A 27,500-nucleotide genomic window follows, 5' to 3' on the forward strand; every position below is an offset into this window, starting at 1 on the left:
AAAAAAGAGAATTACGTTTGTTGTTGACTGCACACTATTCGACTTCCTCAAAACGGTCTTGCAAACCACCAGTTGAGAAAGATTGACTCTATATTTACTATGTGCATATCACTGTCTGATGTTCTGCTGAAGCTCATTCGGCACTTGCACATTTCCGCACTCGTTTGACTTGCGCCTGGCGCTGAGGTGAAGTTGGAGTGTGCGTCTGAAAAGTCACACGTTTTTTGTGGTCTTAAAGAGAAGAGAGATTTTTGTCAATAAAAAAAAGAGACAGAAACAGCAGTTGTTGTGAGAGGGGTGGCCAAGCTTAGACCAAGGGTGGCCACGGCCACCCCTGGCCACCCCCTAGCTCCGCCACTTTAAGCCATCACTTACTTACCGCGTTTTGCGCTCTCACTGAAACTCTCGTCATAAACACTGAAGTTTCCCCACTGCACAGTGAATCTCTTATTTACATCGCGTCAAGACTTTGTTGTTTATGAGGAGATTTGCGAAAGGATAAAACTCGCGCTGATTCTGAACATTTTTTGAGCGACTTCTCCGCATGGTGACTCAAAACGCCTCTGATTGGACACTGTGTTCATGCGCTTAATATACATGTCTGTGATTGGCTACAATGCTCAACACTGACACAACACAATGTAAGCAGTTTCGTTTCGTTTCGTTTCGTTTTTGAAATATTGTGTCCTCCAGTGCCCGGACTTGACTGTACTCGGACATTTTTCCGAGTCTAAAATGTCCGAGTCCGTGTCAAGTCCGAGTACAAATTCATCCGAGTGCGTGACAAGTCCGAGTTCATTAAAAATTGGACTCGAGTCCGAGTCCCCCAACTCTATTAATACGTGCACCTTATAAAGAGCAAACCATGTGCTCTGGTTCTCAGAGAGCTCCTACACTACATATCTCCTCATCTCTCAAAAACAGTGCCAGTTCGTACCCCTGCCCAAAGCTGTGTGCAATTCTCTGAACCAAACTACTAATGCAATCCAATAACTGGCCTTATCTATATTTATTAAACAACAATAAAAAATGTGGTAATATATTACATTTCATAAATATTTATAAAATACTACTGACAAAATGTGCATCTAAAACTACACGCTGTCACATAGTCAGTAGCTGGTTAGTTAGTTGTGTTTCTTCACTTAAAACAACCCACTCATTACATTTTTTTTTTTTTTCGGAAATTGCACTGCACTGTCTGCGCTGTATGTTTTTGACTGAGTGCAAAAAGAACTGGCCCATTAGAGCAGGGGTTTTCAAAGTCAACGACAGTGGCCCTTCTGACACAATGTACACGATGAAGAACAATGTCCGCACCAGAACACCCCCTCCCCTAATTTCCATACCACAGCAAACCTAGCCTAATATACTGTGAGTTTAACATTCCTAAGCTATTACTGAAGTAAACAATCAGTAATAGAAAGAAGAAAATCACAATCAATAGGACAAATAAACACAATAGAACAAAGACACAAATTAAATATAGTTTTTTAAATGTATATTTGATCCAGCCTAGTATTCAGCTATAGATACTGAATAAAGTCATTAATGTAAAATAAAAAACTGCATAGTATTCACTGTATGAATTTATATGCTACAAACGTTATTTAAATAAGAGCATCTCATCTCTTTTTCTTTTGTTGTTTGATTAACATTAATGACAGACAGCAGCAGGTAAAGTAGGCTGCTGTCACTTTAAGACCTAATGCACAAATCCAATATATATCGATACACATCAGATTTCTTTTCCAACTGTTTACGTTCACTTAAGACATAACCCACTGTGTTTACACACCAAGACAGGCATTTTGACACAAGTGTGTGTATCTGACCCTTCAAGCGCAATAATTCTGCACTAGAGCTGATGGTGTGATCATTGTTGTTTTGTATATCACACTGTTTGTTGCTGCAAATGAAGGTGGAAAATATGTGAAGGTTTTTTTGCATGTTTGTCATGTTTTACACCACTGTATTTTTCCTGCAATAATCTGCTGAATAAATTTGTGAACAAACTTTCATGTTTTGTGACATGATGCTAAACTCTTCTTTTCCAATTTTTGGAGATACTTTTGCAATCAGAGGATGCTTGAACTAGTATTTTATTGGTCCATTTCTTAGTCCACCTCATGCCCATTTCAAACTCATAATTTCTTGAATTTTACTAATTACTCAGCAAAGAAGACCGTTTGCAGAAAGAATTATACAATAAAATGGTCTTGAGTGACAAGTATGATCAAACATATGTGTCCATATAAGTAATTATAATAAAATACACAAAAACTGCACATATTTAGGCAATTAAACAATTTATTCAGACAAATGTGTTCAAACGTTTGCCCATAATATAACTTTGAAATTGTTACACAAACAATACTAACGCTGGTAACCTGCAGGTTATATTTAGAAAAAATGCTACAGTGAGGCTGCAGTGATCCATTTTTGCATTGAGTGTTAGTGTATTTTGAGGCGGAGCAATAAAGGGAGGGGTGTGTTTGTTTGGGTTGATTTCAAATATCAATAGATGCTAGGGTGACCACCTGCTAATAAGCCCAAGGGGGGACAAGGGGTATGTTTCTGAGGGACAATGTGGGACACTGCCTGGCGCGGCGGTGCCCCCACCCCATGGGCAGACTCACTGTGGATAGTGGTTTACCCATTTCTAGCACATACCACCTTACATCATCATGGTATATTAATAATGCCCTATTCCCCTAAACATGTATAATTGCTGATGTATGCTCATGAATAGGCCAACCAATGTGTATTTTTTTCTAAATAAAGATTCATAATATTTTGAACATTCAATGAATTGACAGATGCACTTCCACTTACGATTTAGGCTACTATTTAATTTAATTTATTTTTCATTACAATTTATTCACTTTAAATAAATTATAATATAAAATTATAGGATTAACAGGAATTGTAGTTGTTCAACACCACAGGAACAGTTACAAAAAAAGTATTTTCAAAAAAAGAATACGATTGACATCGTATTCCCCTCCATGTCCGATTGAGAAGGACGTTTTGCAAAGGTCACAAAAAGCCCTCTCGGTATCCCCCTCAACACCTTTCAGCCACAAATATTCATTTTCCCAGTCTTTCTTGAACCCACACCTTCTCTTTTTAATTGATGATGGCGGTGCCTCTCAGACAGTCTCTTTCTCCATTTTTCGAATTGGAAAGCGCGCATCTAAAAGTTCCTTCCAAGTGTGTCTGGTATGCGCGTGCGTGCGCTGTCATGACAACAACGAAAAAGTTGACAACAGTCAGCAGTTCAACTGAGGGGTGGGTGTGGCAACAATAGCGTGCTGAACTGTCAAGTAATGTTCGTTTGGCTGCCTGGGGCTCGAGGATATAGAGCGACCAACTTTTTTTTTTGAGCAAGCATGGATTATGCGTGACACGGTCTCAATTTGCGGGACGCATGAATTGGGCTTCAAACGCTGTGCGCGCACGCGCTACGCGGGACGGGTGGTCACCCTAATAGATGCTACTGTACCTTTAACAATAACAACACTGCTTGTGGCAACATTTTCTAGGAAATGGCATCATTTTTGGTGGGGAAAGCAACAGCACAAAAATCTGATTTTAAAAGTTACAAATGTTGAAAGGCATTGCATAAAAAGAATAACCCAGACATTTTACTACATTTAGATGACTTACAGCACTCTGAAAACAGGTTTAGTCCCCTCGGAGTAACCTATGTGTAATGGCGATCTGAGCCGTTTCTCCTTCTTCGCCATTTCCACAAGGGTGTAGCACAAAGGATTTGATGCGTGAATCCATAATTTGTCTTTACTTTTCCGTTGTCAGGTTACATTTTAAGAGAAATCAAACACACAAAAAAAGATTATACACTTATTCACGTTTATACATTTAATCACTCTTAATAATAAGGAAAAATATTACAAAATTTAGTTATGGCTCTTACACTATGATTAGGTGCCTTAAAGATGACATTTCATGTATTAACTCTTAACGTCCTCATGAAATCAAAATTGTCCCTATTTACTTTGTTAGCACACATTACTGGTCTTAAGGAGAACAATTAATCAGTGTGTGTTAAAAATTGTTTGTCATGGTTAATCTTTAATCAAAATCTGAAAAGTTACTTCCGGTCTGGAGTGACGTTCCTTTTCCGCAGAGGTGGACAGTAACAAAGTACATTTACTTGAGTACTGTACTTAAGTACACTTTTTGAGTATCTGTACTTTACTTGAGTATTATTTTTTCTGGAAACTTTTTACTTTAACTTCACTACATTTGAAAGATAAATATCATACTTTTTACTCCACTACAATTCTGTCAAGGTCCTCGAGTAGAAAGTAACATCAGTCAGAGGATGATTTTGGTTGCAGGGGTTGCATTTTGGTTGGAAATGAAAGTCGGGTTGACGTCAGAACCCTGCATCTGATTGACATCAGAACCCGACGTCAGATTGACGTTGGATATTGTTTGAAAATAGAAGTCGGGTTGACGTCAGAACCCGACTGATGTTGGTTTCTGACGTCAACCCGATTTTCATTTTCAACCACAATACAGCGTCTGTCCAACGTTGGAGATCAACGTCAATCTGACATTGGATTCTGACATAAACCTGATTTTCATTTTCAACGTTGGGTTTGGTTTTCTAAATGCGAATTTTGTCACTTTTTTGGAGCACCCTTGCTTATAGATAACAGTAAAGCTAACATATTCATACTAAAAGCCAAAAAAATGTAAATAGGGCAATATTTGAGGGAACAGCCATTTGGGTGTCCGAAACCATTGTGGACGTTATTGAGTGACTTATTCAATCTCACATTCAATCCCACTACTGGAACTGTGTTCTAGAAATAAATTTGATATTGATATGAGGTTAGGTATGCAGGCATAGATTCAGAGGCATACGGTAGCCTACTTACATACAACAATGCAACAAAACAATGCATTGACATTTACTTTTTACTTTTGATACTTAAGTACTTTTAAAAACGAGTACTTCTGTACTTTTACTTAAGTAAAAATAGGTCTTTACAACTTTTACTTGTAACAGAGTAATATTTGACCAGTAGTATCTATACTTTCACTCAAGTAAGGAAGTTGTGTACTTCGTCCACCTCTGCTTTTCCGATGGCGTCTGATTGATGGCTTGGGTTGAAAACGCTTAAACACTCCCTTCCAACCATCAGACGTGCCTTAGTTGTAGTGTTTTATAATAAATTGAACAATACACCTGCTTAACATTTCTCATGTAAGCTTTTCTCATTCTTTATTGTTATAAAAAAAAAAACAAGCTGCATCATGAACACATACAGAACATATATTGTCGTAATCATATATTTATTTGGCTTGATGCTTTATCTGTAGAAACATTTCTCTCAGATGTTTATGTGCGGAACCGTGCTGAACTCAGAACGAGGAAATGAACACAACGTCATCATTCGGAAGGGCAGGAGTTATGATCACATAATATGATTGACAGCTCTAAAGTGAACACGCACAGAGGAAAACAGCACTCTGTACGCCGTTTCAAGCTCTTCAGATCGCATAGTTAAGTGAAAAATGAATTGAAACTATAATCTGTATAAAGAACATGTAAGAAAAAATCTGTTCTCAGACACCATAACAAGAACACAACTTCAATTCTCTTCGATCTTCTGGAATACTCTTCTTCGGCGTTCACCATGGACTGTATAAAAGGTGTTCACTCAGGTTTTCAAAACAGGGCCAGCACTCTCACTCTATTGTGCAACAGCAGCGGCTCAGGTAAGCTCAAATCTAATTGGACTAAATCGACATTGGTCGGAAATAGAAATCTTGCTTTGTCGCACTGTGATCCATTTGGATCTATTGTTTGGATTCAAGAGCGTCATTGTGACGTACATTCGCGTTGTTTAATCATGCAGGTTTTAAACCTACATCACACCTGGGCTCCGTCAAGAATCGCATACTCTCGAGTAGGTACTCATTTTGAGTAATTACTTCATACCACTAAAAAAGTATGTTATATATAGTATGGATGTGGGTAGTATGAATGTAATCTGGATGTACTACATTCGCCATGTTGTCATTATCATGTGACCTACCAGCCTCATTTACATTTACTTCACTGCCATTCATAAACCCTTTCCCATGGCCTTATGGGATAGTAAAGTATCCATCTTATGCACACTTCAGAATCTCGCCAGAAGTAGGTCATCCAGGTACTTTTTGCTTACTCTTTTATGAGTACTGTGAATTCAGACATCTTGTCACATACTGTTTTTTGCCTACTATATAGTAGGGATGTATGCGATTTCGGATGCAGCCATAGTTTTTAGCCATTTACAGCATATAAAGTGTTTACTGTGGATTAGTCGTAGTGTGGCACACACAGCTTTACTGGCTTTTATGGTAGGTTCTGTTTGTTGAGATTAGTGGAGCAAAGGGCACTGGATTGCACGTGTTGACTAACTCCTGACTGCGGTTCATTGAACTCTGTTACAAGGTTAATCCCAGCAGTTGTTGCTAGTCGGATAAATCAGGTGTCATCACGCACCCTGAGGAGAGGCAGCATGTTTTGCACTTCCTGCCTAGGGCGAGAAGCACCGGCCCTAATGACTCTCTTCGCAGATAAGTGACCGACGCGGCCACAGCTGGCTCTGAATCCTCGGGTCAGCCTGAGAGGAGAGAAGGATTAGGCACACTGATAGAGTTAAGCCATCGGTTTATAGACCTCAATGGGCATCTAATGGGGAACAGTCTTTGGAGGAGATGCAATCAGTCCTGGTTGATGCATGCTTTAAATGAGACAGATGTGGAAAAGCCACAGCTGGCAGCACCAGTACCCACGCTTTCCTGTGCTTGTTGCATGCCCTCTTGAGAAGGCCAATATTACCCCCTTGTGTTGCTCACAGTGAATGAGTTGATGAGGTGTTGTGTAAAAACGTATCCTTCCTGTACTACTGTACTGCTAGTGTACGACTCAATTGGGACAGGTAATCATAGCGACTTTCACTTCAATATAACTTGCAGTCTGTCGTAATTTAGTCAAGTCAATTTTAGCAATAGCAATTTAGTAGTTTACTTGATTAAGCAAGCAAATGGATTTCTTTAATAATGGCCACGTTTGGCCCTGTCTTAAAACACTTTTTACACTCTCACTAGTTTTTTGCTGGAACAACATCCAGCAGTATATAAATGTACATCATTGAATAAGTTTTTTTTTTTTTTTTCCTGAAAGTAATACAAATTTCCACCACAGTCATTTCCATTCCAGTTAAAAATTAATACAATTTACAATTATTTAGTTTTCACAAATAGCATTTTGTGTGTCCTAAATACACACAATTAAATTAAATTGATTTGATGGCTTTTTAGATAGGACAAGACAAGAGTAAAACAATTAAATATATACTGTTCAGTCAGTAAGTAAAAAGAAAAGATATTAATATTTTGTTTAGCATGGATGCATTAAATTAATCAAAAGTGTAAAAACTTTAACATTGTTGCAAAATATTTCTATTGTAGTTTCTATGTAGTTCTTTATTTTTATCTTTCTTTAACTTTCTTTTTTTTTTTAAATCATGGTTTCCACAAAATAACAATGTTTTAAAAACATTGAAAAATCTTACTGCGCCCAAACTTTTAAATGGTAGTGTATATTAAAGATAATTGAAAAGTAGTAAAAGTAAATGAAGACTGTATTGTAAAAAGTTTCCATTATAGTTTGATTGTGATCAATTATTGAGAAATCTGTTAGTTTAAAAAAAAAAAAAAATCAAGTCATTGGACATAATTGTGCCTAACGTTGAAGAAACACTCATATACGTACTTCATTAATTCTCTTTAAGGACTGTGTGTTTATTTTCCGCTGGTACTTCAAATATTGGCATCAGTCTGCCGCAACTGTTTACCCCCTACCAGAAAACTAAGATAAACAGTTATTCCACTGCTTTCAGTTCACCCATTTTGCTTAATTATAGAGCTAAACTAATGACAGGATCTATTAACTGACGCAAGACAGAATGAGCACTGTGTTTGTAAGCATGCTTGAACGTGAACGCCCCTCGTGCATGCCGATGAGTTGTGTGTTTGGCTCCAGCGGGGCCACAAGAGAGTCCCGCTGTCTCGTGCGACATAGAGCCTTTCGTGCGAGTACGCCGAACCAGATCCACGCTAATTGATCAGGATCCCAGGCTTGTCGGAACAGGAGGAGAAAGGGCAAAAGTGCGCCCCCATGCTGTGTGGACCACTTTGAGAACCCTGGGAGAAATCCAATACCTGGCTCTGGTGATGCATGCAGACACGATCGTTAGGAACCCAGGGTTACGGATTTCCCCACAGCCCCTGGTTCTCATGCAGAGCGTGCGGCTTCAGGCTGTGGACTCCTCTGCGTTAAGGCTCAGGCTAGACTGTCTGGCTGCGAACAACAGATAATGACATTATAGGTGTATTGTTTCAGCAGATGCTCAGACACATTCAGGATCTTAGCAGAGGCTCGCTGCAGTCGGGAGTCTTGTTTAGTTGTTATCTGAGAGTGTGTTTGATAACGGCCGTCATGCTAAGTGCCTTCATGGAAGACTGAAACACATAACTTGTTTTTACACTGTAAAAAAAAATAATGGTGATTTTGCTCATTATATCACAAACTAGTGTTGTCATAGAAGACAACAGCTTTTCTGAGTTGCACAAGGGGTGAACACTCCAAAAAATAATAATATCTTAAATGAAGAACATTTTACTTGAGAAGCAACATTGCATTATATATTTCAGCTTGCCTTCAGGCAAAGTTGAGATTGTTTCATGAGAATGTTGTTTCAAGTGTAGAACAAGTTAGAACAAGTTACAAATCTGCCAGTGCAATAATGCAAATACAAAAAACAGTTAAATAAAAACTATCTATAAGAAGAAGTCTTAATACATTATGCTATGAAGTAATTTTTCCTGCTTTAAAGATTTTTTGAAAGAGAAAAAGATGTTTTACCTGAAAAAACAGTCAAAAGGAATCATTAAGAATTATTTTGCGGTAAACGGATACATTTTCTGTTCAGTGTTCAGTATTTTTGTCTTGTTTTCCAGTTATCTTTCAAAAATATTTCAACATCCTTTAAACCAGATAAAATGGTTACACTTTACAATAAGGTTTCATCAGTTAACATATTATGATGTATTAACTAACATGAACTAACAATGAGCAAAACATTTGTTACAGTATTTATTCATCTTTGTTGATGTTAGTTAATAAAAAGTTAATTGTTTGTTCATGTCACAGTGCATTAACTAATGTTAACAAACACAACTTTTGATTTTAATCCAAATGTATTAGTAAATGTTGAAATTAACATTAATTTAGATTAATAAATGCTGTAGAAGACTTTCTTTCATTCTTAATTCATGTTAACTAATGAAACCTTATTGTAAAGTGTTACCGATAAAATAAATAAGATATTAAGTCTTGTTTTCAGAATGTATCTTGAATTAAGTTGTCTTAACCCATTGGCAAAATATTTGTTTCAAGCAAAAAACTCACTTTGAACAAGAAAACAAGAAAACCATTTGGCAAACTGTGAGTTTTCAATTGAACTGTCTTGTAGTGTGCGCCTGGCACAAGGAGACATCTGGAAGGCTTGGCATAAGGGGCTTCTTGAAATATTTCATCTTAAATTAGATGTCTTCCAGGAATGTTTATCTTGTAACCTTGGTGCATTGGCACAATAAGGGTGAGAAACAGATCTCAGTTCTACTGGTTATAACACGACTGGCTTGTTACTTGTCGAAACACAATTTCAGGTGAGGAATAGGGATTTAATCAACCAGATCCCACGGCAATTCGTAATACGAATTTTACGAGGTGGCTAATTCATACCAATTCATACGACCTCACTCTTACGAATTCGTACGATTTTTGCTAAATCGTACATATTTTACGAGTTGGCAAATTCGTATGAATTTGTACGAATGACCTACCCCTGACCCCACCCCTAAACCTACCCATCACAAAGGTTTAGACAAATCGCATTAGTGAAATCGTACAAATTCGTACGAATTAGCCACCTTTTAATCACACAGTCGTGAGATAGCGTTGGATTTAACCCATTAAAGGCTACAGTAGTAACATAGGCTATAATATATAATAGGCTGTAATAACATAGGCATATTAATTTTAATGAGCTATTTTTAAAAAAGCTTAATTTTTTTTCCCTGTAAAATATATTTAATCTTAATTTTTTTTATGTTTACCTCGAATATTAGACAAAAATACTATGACTATTTTTAGTAGACAAAACCTTCATTAACATTGCAATCTCACTTCAGTTGAAAAAAAAAAAAAAATCCTTTTGGAACAATCTTCATGTTGACTAAAAAAACAATGCTGTCTATGTCTCTGGAGGTTTCGGGAACGAGCCCCAGATGTTTTCTTCACTAGTGCTGGTGTGACTAACAGCCTAACAGTGCCGTTTGGGGGTCAGGATAGAGCTTAGCCTTCTGCTGTCTTACAAAGTAAGAGCCAGGTTATACAAATCTAAACAGGGCCTTCAAATCAATGTTTAGCGGCCTCAAAATGTTTCACGCCGTGTCTGCAAACTGACAGCCACACAATTAAAGCTGTCAGACACAAACTCACAAGCATGGACACAAGAGGGCAGAGAGAGGCCAAGCATTAAGATTACAGGAGTGGGGGAGATGAGAGGAGGTTAGGAGTGCAGGCTCAGCAGCTAAGCATTACAGGAATTCAGTACATGCACACAATAGACATAAAGGAATCTGCAAACCTTCAGCCTTTTGACAGCTGACAGAGCTTATTACTGAGGCATGATGCCAACATAACCGCACATGTTAGGCCTAGAATAGTGTGTAATCCTGACTGGCAAAAGGTCCAGGGAATATATTGAAGAGTTCATGATTTGACAAAAACTTTAACCTTTTAAACATATTATGTTACTTTCCAAATGCATGTTTCTGGTCTTATTGTGAATTATTTATCTGTACTTGTAATTGTAACATATTCATGATGCTTTTCTGCAGATATCATGGCCTTTCACACTATTGGATAATGTTAACCAACAGCCACATTGCTAGTTAGGCATTGTTTTAGCACATTTGCAGTTACTTTAGCTCCTTTCTGGTATGTAACTCCCAGTTTTCTCAATACAACCAGTTTCTGATAGATAAAAAACAAAAGAGTCTCATTGTCTCACTGTTTGCGAGTTTCACACAGAAAATGTATTTTGTGGTAAAGCATTCATCATTTTGTGAAAAACATTCCATTGTAAGGAAATGCATGTGATGAAGATAGACATGGCTGTAGACACGTCTCGGGCGTATTGTTTAATTTTGAAAGATGCAGAATAACTACCCGGCTTGAGTTTGTGTCAGGAGTGGAGCTCTGCAGACTGTGTTGTCATTGATCCAGACTGCGGCTGCAGCCCCCAGTTACACGTCTGCTCCAAACAACAGCATCATCAAACAGAGCTCTTCCTTCACTCTGACTGGCTCCATGAATAATTCTATTTAGAAGTTCAGCTAATATTGGCAAATTTCATGTGAAAAATGTCCCGAAAAAACAAAGAACTGAAAAATTTAGAGATATTCTTTGAAGATGTATTGATATAAGATGTCTGAAAGCTGACCCATTGAGAGCAGTCAAGTCATGACATCTCTTAAAAACAAAAATATTTACTTACCATACGTCTATATTATCGGCTGATATGAAATTGTGAGCTTTGAGCAATAAGTGAGTTTGACTGACTGAAGAGATTTATGTAATTTTTCAATCTACAGACAGCCTTCTCACTGGATGGACATGTTTGCATTTAAATATCATAGTTATAAGATATAATTTATAATTATAAAATGTATTATAAATGTGGCATTATATAGGATCTGTAGATTTCAGCATCAGCATTGGCCATTGAATAAATCGGTTGTCCGCAACTAGACACCAAGCTGAATAGTAACACAATGTGGTTTGGGATAGTTTCACTTGAGTATAAGAAGCCACATGGGACTAACCATCGCCCCAGATCTGATTTTGTTGCCTCAATTGTAACTCAATAGCCTAGGAATATGATGAGGACCACAACATTTATTAGCAAATGTGATTAAGTTATGGTAAAGGGTCATATAGGTAGTGTGATGACAGATTTTTCAGTTTCAAGCAAATAATCTGATTTCTGCCACAGCATTTCAGACAAGCACTTTAACCAACTATGCATCAGTGTAAATGATATTTTTATAAAAATAAACTATTACATAATTTATGTAAATATATTCTATCTCTTTCTTTCTTTCTTTCTTTTCTTTTAAATTGCATTTAAAATGTGACTGACTTTGTTTCTGTTAGCCCCTTAATCGGCTGTTGAGCAACAGCAGGCACTAAGTGCTTTATTAAGATCAATTAGCCATTCATTCACTTCATGCATGAGGCCTTGATTCAGATTTCCCATTCATTAATTGCATCTATATGCCTGAGAAATGCACTTTTTTTCTTTCCTTCTCAAAGCATCTCACTCAAGATAGACTTTGGTCTTTCAAGAATAACTCAAGTCCTTTTAATCTTGTCCTAATCTATACAGCCTCTGAAAAGCACCAGCTCAGCTCTCCTCCTATGAACTTGCAGTACACCAGTATTTTTCCCCCTCTCCATGCCAGCCAACAGTTTCCATGGTAACAGCGGCTTTAAGGGGAGTATCACATCAGTGAAGCTCCTTCAGCCCAGCGCTGCGAGCAGATGTGTGCGCCACACCAATCGCGCAGCTATGCACGGCTCAACCAAACACTACGGATGAGAGGAGAGCGAGAGGGAGGAAAGAACAAATAGAAAGGGAAAGCCAAGCCTCAGTTTTCACATGCAGCTGCTCCAGTGGTTAATGAATCTGTGAGTGTAATACAGTCCTTTCCCTCTGACTTCCTGTCCAGGGCTTTCTCAGCCGCAGACTGAAGGGTTCCATTAAACGCACCAAAAGCCAACCGAAGCTCGACCGGCACAGCAGCTTCAGGAACATCTTACCGGGCTTCAAGAGCGCGGAGAATGACAGGTAAGGTGGAGCCGCCGATTTTGTTGCTTGTTGCAGTTTACAATCTTTTTCGCCTTCCTGTTGTTGCTTTATTATTTTTTATTCATCCAACACCATGAAATCCACCATTACATTGACAGCTGTCAGTACTTCCTTTCTTATGTGCCGTTTACAATTCATGTTGTTTTTAATCACTCTGTGATTAGAATTAGCATTAATGTTTCCATTTTGTGCCAACAAGTTGATGAACAGATCTCCTCTTGTCTGGTCTAAGCTTAACGTCTCGAATTGCAGCTTGCCGGATCTCCTACAACATTCATCACGTTATTCTCCAAACGTTTAGCCTCTCTATTCATCTCTATTAGGATTGTTTAGAGTCACTTATTGCAGTGCTAAAATGTCTGAGTCATCTTTCTCCCCCATGAATAGGGATCAGAGTGAGAAATGAATTGGATTACTCACAGGATAAATGGTCCAGCCACAGTCTAATTTGTGAGAGATGCTTGTGAAATATTCGGCTCCTTGCGTGTTGTTCAGGTTGTCAGGAGAAGAAATTTCAGGCTCCGGGATGCTGGGTCCATATGTTGTTTTGATGTGACTTCAACACAGTGACCTACACACAGCAGTTTCTCAGCCTCATTGTGTGCTTCTTTTATACAAGCTTGTAGCACTGTGCACAGAAGGGAACAGAGTTCATGGCAAATGGTAAAGTCAAAGAGTTTAGATGATATTGCAATTGCGTTTGAGTCTATACTGTTTGTTATTCAGAGGGAGGACTGGACACTAACTTTGCCACTGTGGAAAGCGATATCTCGCAACCTCACTTCTTTACTAACCCAATTTTTTTCCCCTTATGCAATGAGAAAAAACAAATAGAGGCTTGCTGAGGTCTCAGTGCTTTTCAGCGTATTTTCCCACTTTCCCAGTTTGAGATACCATCTGAAATTCTGTGTTCAGATTTACAGATTCCAAAAGCTACAATCAAAAGTCTGAGATCTTTTTGCAAACTTAAATATTTCCCATATTCTTTTAAAACCAAATTATCTAATCCACCCACATGTATTGTATGTCATCAATTGTTTCATTCTCATTCTATTTTTATTTCTCCTATAGGAAACTGTAGTAGAACATTTGATATTCAAATGAAGCATATCAGACATCCTCTGAGCTATACAATTTTCATAGATTAGCAATATGAGTTTGAACATGGCTTATGCTTGTTGACCCATTATTTTCTGTCATCACCCTGTTGTACCTTTCAACAAATGTGTCGAAAATGTATTTTATTTTTTACTCATCCTCATCTCATTCCAAAACCGTATGGTGAATATGCTGGCTACTCTTTTCCATGTAATAAAAAGTAAATGGGGAATGGGCAAATCAAGCTCCAAAATGACAAAAAAACACCATAAAAGTGTCATTAAAAAGTGCATATGACTCACACGGCTATAGTCCAACACAATAGCTCTGTGAAATTTAAGCCGCTCTTGCTTAATAATTTTCCACTCAGTTGTGCTCTCAAATCAAATCTGGTGCCATTAGTTATAAGACACTTTTGTGGTACTTTTATGGTGCATTTTATGGTTCCATTAACTTTAATTATATTGAAAAGAGTGAGTAAAAGAAAAAATCTCATGCCCGTTTGAAACAATATTGAGTCTGATATTCATTGATTTACTACAAAAATGCACCTTGACTTCCTTTATTCTTCATGCTAGATGTGTGTTGTGTGGGAAAGTATTCTCATTTACCCGAAAGAGAATCTCAAGAGCACAATCTTTTACATGGGAATTTGGTGAGTCACTCTAGTCCATACAGTCCTGTGGATATCATAGCAACCGCGCCAAAGATTTCTCCACATCTCACCGTCAACCTTGTGCTTCTGTGTTGCTGTGGTGTTAGCAGGGAAAAATGGCCTTGCTTGTCCAGAGATTTTATGCCTCATTAAAGCAGCATATTATCCTGGGAGGGGGACCATCAGCTTCATGGCACCAAGGTATGTGAGCTGGATATGACATACACATACTGCTTTTCAGATGCTGTGCCAGACTCCATACCTGACTGGGTTCTGCCAGTCACAGTAAGTTAAGGGTCATTTCACCCAGATGTGTCTGTTCAGCCTGCCTGGACCTGACGGTTGCAAAGCTCAAGTCGATGTTGTGTAGTTCAGACAGGGTCTATCACCTCCGCAGTATTTTGCAGCATCACACAGTCTAATATTTAGTCAAATTGAGTCTATTTGTTTTTCTTTGCTTTCAAGTTTAGTTTGCTTTCCTGGTCTTTATGTGCACAAATCATCTGCATTATTTCAAATATTATAATTTTTTTGTCTTAATTCATTTTTGAAATCCCTCCCCTATTCTTCAAGACCCAGTCAGTTCTCTTTTCTTTCTTTTTGGATATATGTATATGACTGATTTGTTTATTTATTTCCTCATTAAATTCGCATAATTTTTCATTGATATAATGCTTTTTCCTGTTTAATATGCTGTAAGTACGCATTCTATTGGTTGATTATATACATCAAAGCTGTCATTGCTCTCTTTATTTAACATGTAAACCAATGGGTTGAGTTTGGGGAGGAACAATCTTTTGGTCTGGCCAATGACAGAGAAGGGCGGAGCTGAAGGGTTTCTTAGAGTGTTTGGAAAACAGATTTTTTTTTCTGTTTTTGGTGCAGAAATTACCGACCTTATCAGTTTAATGATCTCTTTTCACAGATTTAGCTTTTTACAATCATAAATTTAAGTTGTTAAAAATGCATGACTTTGAACTGAATTATTGCCTTTGATTTTTAGCCTCATTCTGCTTGTAGAGCACATTGTTTTGAACTGTGTTGTTCTGTTCCGCACTGATGGCCATCAGCATCAGTATATGTGGAATCTGCGGTTTCATCCTTTATGGACTCTATTATAGTGCATATTTTACCTTTTTACCTTTTAACTCTATAAAAGCTTCCATTTAGATATCTGATGTCCCTTTGGCTGAAGATAAGAATCAGCTTTTAAGCTTTCAACTGGCCACTCCAAAATATATTTTTGACATAAACTGGAAGTGATATGAAAGGGAAGTTGATTTTTATTTAATAGCGGAAGGGCACATTTTTTTATTTTGTGTTCTTAAATATTTTGGGGGAGCACTTTATAATAACTTCCAATAATTTATGTTATGTGCCAGTATGTCACGTATTTGACTTATGCTGTAGGTCTCTGTGCTTATTAAGCTTGGAAAGTAGTAAGATGACATGGACAAATAACAGACTACCGTTTAAAAGTTTGGGGTCAGTATGTTTTTTTGTTGTTGTTTTTTTTAAAATAACTTTTATTACTTTTATTCAACAAATGATGCATTAAATGTTACAAAAATAAATCATATTCTAAATAAATTGTTTTTTCAACTTTCTATTAATCAAAGTATCCTGAATAAATTGTTTTAAACATAGATAATAGTTTTTTGAGCATCAAATCAGCATTTTAGAATGATTTCTAAACACTGAAGACTGGAGTAATGATGCTGAAAATTTCAGCTTTGCCATCAGAGGAATAAATTACATTTTTAAAAGTATTCCAATAGAATAATATTTCACAAAATTATTGTTTCTACTGTATTGTTGATCAAATAAATATAGCCTTGGTGAGCAAAAAACATGAAAAAATCTTACTGACCCCAAACTTTTGAACGGTATCAAGTAGTACTTGATATATATTAAATTATGAAAATATATGAATCAAAGTTTTTAACCATTAACCATCACATTTTTAACCATTTCAATGCATTATGTAATGATATTTTATATAATGTAATATTATTTGATAATGCCAAAACGATTCTTTAATTTTCACCTACAAGTCCAAGTGGAGACATCAAACTGACACTTAGACAAAACGCATGCCATTCAGCCTTAGGGGATCTCTTTACATTACAGCCTTTGAAAAGGACTTTGGGCTTTACCCATTGATTTTGTTGTTGTTTCCCAACAACCATTATCTGAACAATAACGGCAGTGAGATCTCTTCATCCTCATGTAATTGAACGAGAAATAAAGGAGGTGGTGTCGTCACGGCAGCGTGATGGATAGCGCTATTCAAAGCATGTTTTTGTTTGGCAAAGGCCATCTTCTTCACCTCTGGCTCGCACTTCTGTACATTTATAAAGAGTTATTACTGCAAATTCCTTTATTTTGAATCTAAAAAACATGCTGCTTGAAACCAATTACTGAAGCATCATGTTCTTTTTTAATTTTTTTACGGGTCTCTTGCATCATCTGTTTGGACAGAGTGTGGTTTCCAGGTCAGCCTCCCCTTCTCGCTGACGGCTGTTTTGCCATGTCCCACTTAATTACAGGCCTGGGAGTCTTGTAATAGAGAGAATGCATGGCCTTACTGCACTCCACTAACACCAAGAGACATGATCGCCCAGGGCGTGCCAGTGTTTAAGTGTGCACCCTACTCCACAGATTACTGTCTTCATTTCTCTCTGGCTTTGTGTCTGTGTGTGTAGGGCGGGCCGGGGCGTGGGGGGTCTTTGTCTTTCTTCTGTAGACGAATGCAGTAATCAGAAGCTGTTATGTTGGTTTGTTTATTTAGTGACCTGTGAATTCCACCGCAGATCGTATCACGGTCACAAAACGGTGTGTAAAATCTATTTTAAGCACCATATTTGTGCACAAACATCTGATAAACATTTAAAAAAGGATTTGAGATCAAAAGTATCAGAAAAACATTTTTAGAAAGCCATTCTGACATCCGTCAGGAAACATTTTTGCAATGGACTGAAGATGCAAACTCTCTAAAAGATTGCACATTCCAAATGAAAACTTTGAATAGATTTTTGTGTTTTTCTAATCTGCAGAAAACTAAAATAGCAGTCATGTATTCCAATAGGGGGAGATCAGGGCTAGTTGTTACACTTTTCACTCCAGTGAATATTTCTGAGAATTGAATTTTTTGAAAGTCAATATCTAGTAGTGACAAACCTAAAGTCCTCTACCGTAGAGTAGTCTAATATAAACATAAAGTCTAGTATTTCTACTGTTGTCGACTGCAGAAAAAAGATACTGTTTCTTTAAGACATGTTGGCCCAATAGAGGGACATATTCTATTCTATTAATTATATCAGCTGAATTTACAGAAAAAAATAGTTATGTAGGAAATGCAAAACTGTCAGTTGTAATGTACAACAATTTTAAACTATTGTTTGGGGTAATGAATTCATAATTGTATAAAATTACAACATTTTTAAAAAATGATCTTACAGCTTTGCCCCTACCTGACTGTTAATTCAAATAAATAGCCTTTACCAACAGCTATTGCAAAAATATAATGATATGAAACTTTTAGTTCATTCTAACGGAACATGTCGACCTCTTTATGAAAAGCCAACCTCTTTAATAATACATGAGCAAGTTGTCACTATTGACTCGTATTGATTAAAGGCACACTGGAAGGCACTGTCCCTCAGTATGTGATGTCCCAGGAGATGGGGGAAGGGTGCAGTGCGCGGGTGCAGGATGGTGGTTGGGTTTGGTTTAAAGACATGTGTGATGTGAGGGCTGTGGCAGTCTGCCCATAATGGATTAGCCTCATTAAATTCAAACCTGCATTCCACACAGAAAAACACCCACGGCAGAGCTGCACATCCTCTCTTCCTTCAGTCCGTCTGTCCCTCTCATTTTGTCTCTGTCTCAGCCTGTCTTCCCCCACGGTACTCCATCTATCTGACAGGCTTTCTATCCCCCCACCTCTGTTTTTATTGGTTTCTACTGTCTCTACCCCACTAAAACCTCCTCCATATTTCTGCTTTTGACCCTCCAACAACCTCAAATATCAGCTATGAATAGGATTGTCGTGCACATTCAGAGCATTTCTATGGTTGGCCAAGGACTTTTACTGGTTATTGAACTGATTATGTTTTTTTTTTTCACATGAGATGAAGGTTTTATCTCTCAAGGTCTGCATTTAATAGCAAACTGAGCAAGCTTTGCAGCTTATTTACCATGGCTCAGTGCTTCATTTACCTTTAGTGTGGTCATAAAACCTTTTACAAATTCTGAAGCTCTAAGGACTGTGCATGTTTTGTTGATGGTAAAATCTTACCAGCCGCATCGCTTTCTCAAGATTTGAATGCTCACCTCACAATTGAGCTTCTATTTTCTCTCTCTCTCTCTCTCTCTCTATAAACCTGCCGATTTTGCAGGTTTTCCTACTTACAAAGCATGTAGAGGTCTGTAATTTTTATCATAGGTACACTTCAACTGTGAGAGACGGAATCTAAAACAAAAATCCAGAAAATCACATTGTATGATTTTTAAATAATTAATTAGCATTTTATTGCATGACATAAGTATTTGATCACCTACCAACCAATAAGAATTCCGGCTCTCACAGACCTGTTAGTTATTCTTTAAGAAGCCCTCCTGTTCTCCACTCATTACCTGTATTAACTGCATCTGTTTGAACTCGTTACCTGTATAAAAGACATCTCTCCACACACTCAATCAAACAGACTCCAACCTCTCCACCATGGCCAAGACCAGAGAGCTGTGTAAGGCTGGGATGGGCTACAGGACAATAGGCAAGCAGCCTGGTGAGAAGGCAACAACTGTTGCCGCAATTATTTGAAAATGGAAGAAGTTCAAGATGACGGTCAGTCTCCCTCGGTCTGGGGCACCATGCAAGATCTCACGTCGTGGGGCATCAATGATCATGAGGAAGGTGAGGGATCAGCCCAGAACTACACGGCAGGACCTGGTCAATGACTTGAAGAGAGCTGGGACCACAGTCTCAAAGAAAACCATTAGTAACACACTACGCCGTCATGGATGTGGCCTGTCAGCGCATGTCCAGGCCCGTCTGAAGTTTGCCAATGACCATCTGGATGATCCAGAGGAGGAATGGGAGAAGGTCATGTGGTCTGATGAGACAAAAATAGAGCTTTTTGGTCTAAACTCCACTCACCGTGTTTGGAGGAAGAAGAAGGATGAGTACAACCCCAAGAACACCATCCCAACCGTGAAGCATGGAGGTGGAAACATAATTCTTTGGGGATGCTTTTCTGCAAAGGGGACAGGACGTCTGCACCGTATTGAGGGGAGGATGGATGGGGCCATGTATCGCGAGATCAACAACCTCCTTTCCTCAGTAAGAGCATTGAAGATGGGTCGTGGCTGGGTCTTCCAGCATGACAATGACCCGAAACACACAGCCAGGGCAACTAAGGAGTGGCTCCGTAAGAAGCATCTCAAGGTCCTGGAGTGGCCTAGCCAGTCTCCAGACCTGAACCCAATAGAAAATCTTTGGAGGGAGCTGAAAGTCCGTATTGCCCAGCGACAGCCCCGATACCTGAAGGATCTGGAGAAGGTCTGTATGGTGGAGTGGGCCAGAATCCCTGCTGCAGTGTGTGCAGACCTGGTCAAGAACTACAGGAAACGTATGATCTCTGTAATTGCAAACAAAGGTTTCTGTACCAAATATTAAGTTCTGCTTTTCTGATGTATCAAATACTTATGTCATGCAATAAAATGCAAATTAATTACTTAAAAATCATGCAATGTGATTTTCTGGATTTTTGTTTTAGATTCCGTCACTCACTGTTGAAGAGTACCTATGATACAAATTACAGACTTCTACATGCTTTGTAAGTGGGAAAACCTGCAAAATCGGCAGTGTATCAAATACTTGTTCTCCCCACTGTATATACAGTGTGTATATATATATATATATATATATATATATATATATATATACACTGTTAGAAAAATCTGTAGAAATTACAGTATTACTGGCAGCTACTTGCCAGTAACTTACTGTAGATTTAAATTGATGTTATTTACTGGCAACAATTTGTTCAAAATTAAATGAACATTAAACATTAACAAGTCTTTATCTTTACAGAATAAAACTAAAATAACAGCCTCATGCAAAGCATTCTGGGAACCAAAATCTGAAGGAAAAAAAACAGAAAAAGGTTGATGAAGATTTCTGGTTCCCAGAATGCTTTGCATTAGATTGTTATTTTATAGTTTTATTCTGTAAAGACAAAGACTTGTTAATGTTTAATGTTAATTTAACTTTGAACAAACTGTTGCCAGTAAATAACATAAATTTAAATCTACAGTAAGTTACTGGCAAACAGCTGCATAACTACAGCAAATTTTTTACAGTGTATATATATATATTAGTTTATTGCAATGTTTAATAAGAGATCAGTAGATTACATGGGTAAAGGAACAGTTCACCCAAAAATAAGATATTCTGTCACTGTACACACTCCTTCATGATGTTCCAAACCTGTATGTTTCTTTCTTTCTTTTTTCATGATGCACAATATATTAGTTCCATATCGGTTATTTTAGTTTTTCTTATTGTAACACTTTACAATAAGGTTTCATTTGTTAACATTAGTTAACGACATAACATGAACTAACAATGAAAAATACTTCTAAAGTATGTAATAATCTTAGTTAATGTTAATTTCATCATTTACTAATACATTATTAAAATCAAAAGTTGTAAGCTATCTGTTAATATTATTTTATGGACCTGAGCTAACATGAACTAACAATGGACGGTTGTATTTTTATTAAATAATATTAACAAAAACTAATAAATACTGTAACAAATGTTTTCCTCATTGTTAATTGATGTTAGTTAATGCATTAACCAACATCAACTAATGGTGCCTTATTGTAAAGTGTGACGATTCTTTTTAAATATATTGTTTTGGTCAGTATTTGTGACCTGTTTTTACATTTAGACCACATTTGCCTTCATCTTTCACTCACTAATTAATAAGAAGTTAATATTTAAAAATGCTAATAATTTAACACTGTTACATTTATTTATTTTTAGCAAATCTCAAAATGAATATCCCTTTTCCTTTGTAGTACATTTATAATCCCTACATTCAATTTAAAATTGTAGTTTTTTGTTTCATTTAAAAAAGTATTTGAAATATATTATTTAAATATTGTCCATTTATTTGTATCAGCCTGATTTATATCATTGAATATTTTTGACATTATTTCTTGAAACAAAACATGACCATCAATTCAGCTTTCTCTTTGACCCAGCAGTTCAATGACACTGGCAACATTTCCCTCCTTGTCTTCATTTCCCTCTCATTTTGAATGCTTGACATGGTATATTATATAGATCAGGCCTACGGATGATGTATAGTAATGCAATTCTTGTAAGCAGGGCTGTGTTTGACATCTTCATGGGCAAGGACAATGACCTTTCTATCCCACAAATCTTTATTCTGAGGAATCACCAAATCTCACTGTTATGATGTAAAGTAATGCTTGAGCTCAAAGGACAGAATAACCTTCTTGAAAAAACAGTTTCCAGCTGAATCGCTTCTGAATTTAAATTCAACACAGTATAGCAGGAAGTATTATTAAAGGAATTTTCTGTGGTCAATACAAGTTAAGCTGCATTGACAGCTATGTGACATGCTGGTGATTGTCTCAGGAAATAATTTTGATGCGCCACTGATATTGCACAAGGATAAACATTAAAATATGTGAGTTTACAAAACAAGACTTCACCGAATACATGTTAACTAGGGTTGGAAAGTGGGTATATATTATTCTGGAATATTTTTAAATGCTTGAATCAAATGGGGCTCGGTTCTGTTAACGATTCTCGCATGTGCATTCTTCAGCCAATGCAGACGAAATACTGTACTAAAATACAATCCTGCAGTGCGCAGTATGTATCATTACTGCAACAACACTATATACATCGTGACCAATGATATTCCCGAATAAATAACTCTTGTGACCCATTTTTAGTGAATCATAGTCACAGATAGGACTGTGAATCATATAGATCACAGTCCTATCCCCAAATTAATGACTGTTATGAACCGAATCTGTTTAGTGAATAAAACACATATAAATCAAGTGTAGTCCGAATCACGAATGACTCTAATGAATGGTCTTTGTCTGTGATTTTTTATCAAACCACATGTGGGACTTTTAGATCAATGTAGCTGTGTCTGTGTAAAGTTAAATGCAATCTTTGAGTTCCTTTTTTTTTTTGGTACCCAGAAGATAATTTAGAAACTTTACAACTCAACACATATTTTTGGACCTAAGATTTAATAAGGGTTCTTTAAGAAAAATATGAGCTTCATATTTCTGCTTTTAAACTCTCTGTCTTGCTTCCTAGACTTGAATTATCAGCATAGACCTGTCATTTTTACAAGCTGAGGGGGACAGGTCAAAATAATCTAAGTGGTAATTGACATATGCTTTCGATAAAGCTTATAATTTGAACCTGGAATGTTCCTTTAATTATTGTAAAGACAGTACATCAAATGAAAGCAAACTAAAGTAATGGGTCTAGTACTCAATGCCTACATAGTTGTGATTGTTCGCTGTGTAAATTGTGTAATTGTGTAACATTTTTGGGTTGAGCCAAAAAAGTAAATTAAATTAGGAATTACAGGATAATGTGATAATCTTCAGATTTTGTGATATTTCTTGTACTACTTCATAAAAACAGTTTGCATAAATGTGATGGTGCAATTGAGGATAAAACTGAATAGATAGATTTGCAGTTTACATCTTAAAAGAGCTCTGCACAGTCATTTTGACAGCAGAGAAGGCTGTTTAGCTCTAGTAATGGCTCTTTTTGCAATGACCATGACCTGAGCAAATTGATTTGCTCTTTAGAAGAAATGTCTTTCTAATTCACACTCCGATCCGAGCTGTCATTTCTGTCACCTGATTCTTTCTGTGCATTGTGCAGTGGTTGAGATGAGGCTTCAGACTCAGCATCCCACAGATCCCGCCCCGACAGCCCACCATCTTCTGGAATTTTCCAACCGCCTGCATCATGCAGATCACTCTTGCTTCATAATTGCCAAGAATATTTTACATGAGGTATGTCAGATATAAAAACAACAAAAACAAACAAATAGGAGGCAGAAATTGTCAGTCAAGTTGTTGTTGTTGTTGTTGTTGTTGTTTTTTTTATTTTATAGAAATTCAGCGTGAATAGTCAGTTGAATATAAGCGTCTACTCATTTGGCAGCATTTGAATGAGTTGTAGCTAGTTCAAACTAAGGCAGGTTTTAGCACCCATATTAACTCTTTCCCTGCTGTTGACAGAATTTTCCATCATTTATGACCCAACGCTATCCTGCCATTGAAGGACTTTTCAGGCAATCCATGTTTTCACTTTTATACGGTAGGAGGCGCTATTTTGCATTTTCTGAAAGAGTACAGGATTTCTGGATCAAAACACAGGCGAAGATAGAAGCATTGCTTACCCACATGTAAACTAACGCGATCATTAAACAGCATATAAATCAAAACTGCCTAACGTTACCGAATGAAGTGTCGAACCCACAAAGAGAAGAAAGAACTGTGAAGCTTTGGGGTGTTGATGGACTCGATCTACTCCATCTGTGTTTTGATCATCGTTATGAATTTGATCTGGATGTAGTCTTTGCCAAAAATACAATTTTCTCAGCTTTTTGTTCAAAATGTTCAATGCGTTAAAAAAAAAAAAACGTACCCACATTCAAATGTTGATTAAAAAAAAGAATGCATGAAGCTAGAATAAAATGTTTTTTTCTTTTGATATATTGTATGTTCAGATATTCATACAACAAAATATCCTGGGTGCCATGAAAGTTATGTGAATTTTTTTAATTTTTTTTAAATCCTGGTGCTGGATGGCAAAAAAAAAAAAAAAGCTGGAGGGGAAAGAGTTACTGCTTTTAATAAACTGCATAATATGCATAGCTACAAGTGCAGTAAAATTTACTTAATTTAATGTATATTTTAAAATCTTTAGAAATGTTTTCATTAAGCTATCAAAATAATCATACTATTCATTTTTTTCCTTTTATGTTTCTATGCATTCCTTTTCATGTAAAGGATATCTCTTTATAAGATTGTAATAGTTATTAACAGCTCACTCAATGTTCTAATTTATAATAATTTATTATATTATAATTTATGACCATTATTAGAGGGAGTTATACTACGGTGCTGTTGAATCTGATTAGTTGACGAACGAAGGTGTGCAATTATTTTCAGGGAAACGCACGGCTAAAGTAGTTCCAGGCAGGTCTTGACCGCATTACAGTTCCATATCATACCATTTCAAAGGTCCTTACAGACTACAACAACAAAAGAACCAAAACCCACAATGACACAAGCAAAGCAAATTAATATCGACAAATTATTTCCATGTTTTTGCCACAAAATTATGTTTTATTATGTATGGAAAGCACACACTCTCTTTCTCCCACTCAAACGCACACACAACAGTACTCGCACACTCTCTCACACACACTCGCACAGAAACATGTTGTCAGCGCTGCTATGCCGATTTTATCAGTAAAATAGTTTAGCAACTTAAAAGCTACAAGACATGTCACTAGCGATGTAATAACGGAGTTGTTCTTGGAGCATAGTTTCGCTATTAGTAGAGACACTGCTGCCAAACACTGTTGAGAGACATATACATACATTAAAAATATATATACAATATATAAAATCTCTCTCTCTCTCTCTCTCTCTCTCTCTCTCTCTCTCTCTCTCTCTCTCTCTCTCTCTCTCTCTCTCTCTCTCTCTCTCTCTTCTCTCTCTCTCTCTCTAACTGCATTAATAACTGAATTAGACTGCTATCAGTGGCTCAAGCCTCCGTCAGCTCTAAAATGCCATTTTGGAATTAGCAACAGAGGCTTGGGAGGAGATGCGTAAGAAATTAGTCCTACACACAAGAGCGTTTTAAGAACAAAAACCTGACAAATATCTTAAAATACATGATCTGAATAATGTTTTGTGGTGTGGTAACCATAGTATAATCAGAATAATTAACTCCGGGTGATTTAATTATTGAAAAATAATGCCAAAATAATCTCTGCTTCGTGTCGTGGCCGCATTACCACCTCTTGTGTGCATTATTTTTATAATAATTCAACAGCCCGGAGTCAATTACTCCTTACATATTTAATATTACAGTTATTTTCTGTTTAGATCCCTGTTAAAAGAAGCACAAAGCACAATGCGAACTTGCAGTTGTGCTGCTTACTAGATCTGTGAAACAGGCCTAAGTGTGTAACTGTGTCTGGCAGATTCACTCGAGTTCAGGGATCAATGACAAATCAATTTATCAGATAAGCCTTTGCTATATACGCAGTAATCTTTCAACCAGCAGTTCTGCTTGGCCACTGCAGTGGTTTTTATGTTCTATCTACAGGTTTTTTTTTTTTTTTTTTTAAATTACCACACACGCAGAGACACACAAAATTGGCATTTCTTTTAGTGCGGTTCACTCTTGTTGAGACTCTCAGACAGGTTTTTTGTCTCCTTTGTTACAGCCTTCTTTTGCATTTGAAGCACTATCTTATACCCTTGCGAGTTAGGCTTTTATTTGTGACACTTTGTTATTATCCGGTCTTACTGAGATGTGCACCATGGTGTAGACAGTATACGCAATTTTGTGGTGTTGTCCCCCCCAAAACATCTAAGCAATCATTATCATTTAATGACAAGGTAATTTGTGTCAACAACTTGCAGGCGAAATTGCTCCAGTTATGAAAGCAGTCAGTCGCTGGGTATAAAAGCTAATCTTACCCTCTAGAGTTGCCATAGTAACAAAGATAAATATTAAGTACAATTCAATAAGCCATTCTGCTTTTCTCGCTTTACATGCACATTAATGAATGCACATCATCTCTAACTCCGAGTGTGTGTACCTTTTGTGGGCTGTTACCTTAAGAGCAGCGTTTCGAATTGACGGATACCGTATGACCCTTTTGCGAGAGTAGGCTTTGTTGCAACTGCATTACACCCTTAACAATGTCAATCTGCACCTCCATAATTAACACGTTTTGCAGTTATGTTGTCCTAGCGGGATGTTAGCATAGTTACTGGAAAACTAGGTCAATATGATGCGTCATATTTTCAGCCTGTAAGGCAACAAATAATAAAAAAGGGAAATATGGGGGCGGATTTATGGTTCTGCATGTGTTCAGTGGTCTGTAGTTGTAGCTAATGGAGCCGGAAGAGACAGGAGGAGAATGTTAACAACACTGAGGGGAATGTTAGAGGTCGCAGACTGAGCTAACAGAGTAAAAGGACTTCCTGTGTTCTGCTACAGTCTGTGGTTTGTTAGAAGAATAGTTTAGAAAAATAGAAAATTCGTGTTGTAACAAATTTGTTCGACTTGATTCTTCTGTGGAACGCAAAATAAAGTATTGGCTGCTTTTCCATACATTAGAGATGCATGATTAATCAAAATAAAACTGAAATTGCGATATGGCTTAGAACGATTATCAGACCGCAAAGGCTGCAATTTAATTGCATAAATATGTGCGCTGCATGTTTCATAGTGAGGCCTGGCACTGTGTTTTTTTGTTTGTTTGTTTTTTTACACAAAAGCAGCTCATGTTCCTGTTTTCCAATGCTGCTTCACATGAATTCATCTCTGCATTTGCTCGGAGTTTGGGTCATGTATAGTGTGCATTTGAGAAAGCAACATGCACTCACCA

The 27,500-nt window shown here is 37.1% G+C and overlaps 1 protein-coding gene across 4 annotated transcripts in view; it reads left to right on the forward strand.

The window, feature by feature from the left end:
• dab2ipa (DAB2 interacting protein a) overlaps positions 1-27,500 on the forward strand; it is a 110,630-nt gene that overhangs the window by 42,896 nt on the left and 40,234 nt on the right. For all 4 annotated transcript variants that reach the window (XM_084138518.1, XM_084138517.1, XM_084138519.1 and 1 more), the window contains one exon: positions 12,889-13,007. In XM_084138518.1, the coding sequence (XP_083994644.1) occupies positions 12,889-13,007 (119 nt within the window). The remainder of the gene's footprint in view (positions 1-12,888; positions 13,008-27,500) is intronic.

This window comes from Abramis brama (genome assembly GCF_963993115.1).
Source record: "Abramis brama genome assembly, chromosome: 16".
In the NCBI taxonomy this organism is placed as follows: domain Eukaryota; kingdom Metazoa; phylum Chordata; class Actinopteri; order Cypriniformes; family Leuciscidae; genus Abramis; species Abramis brama.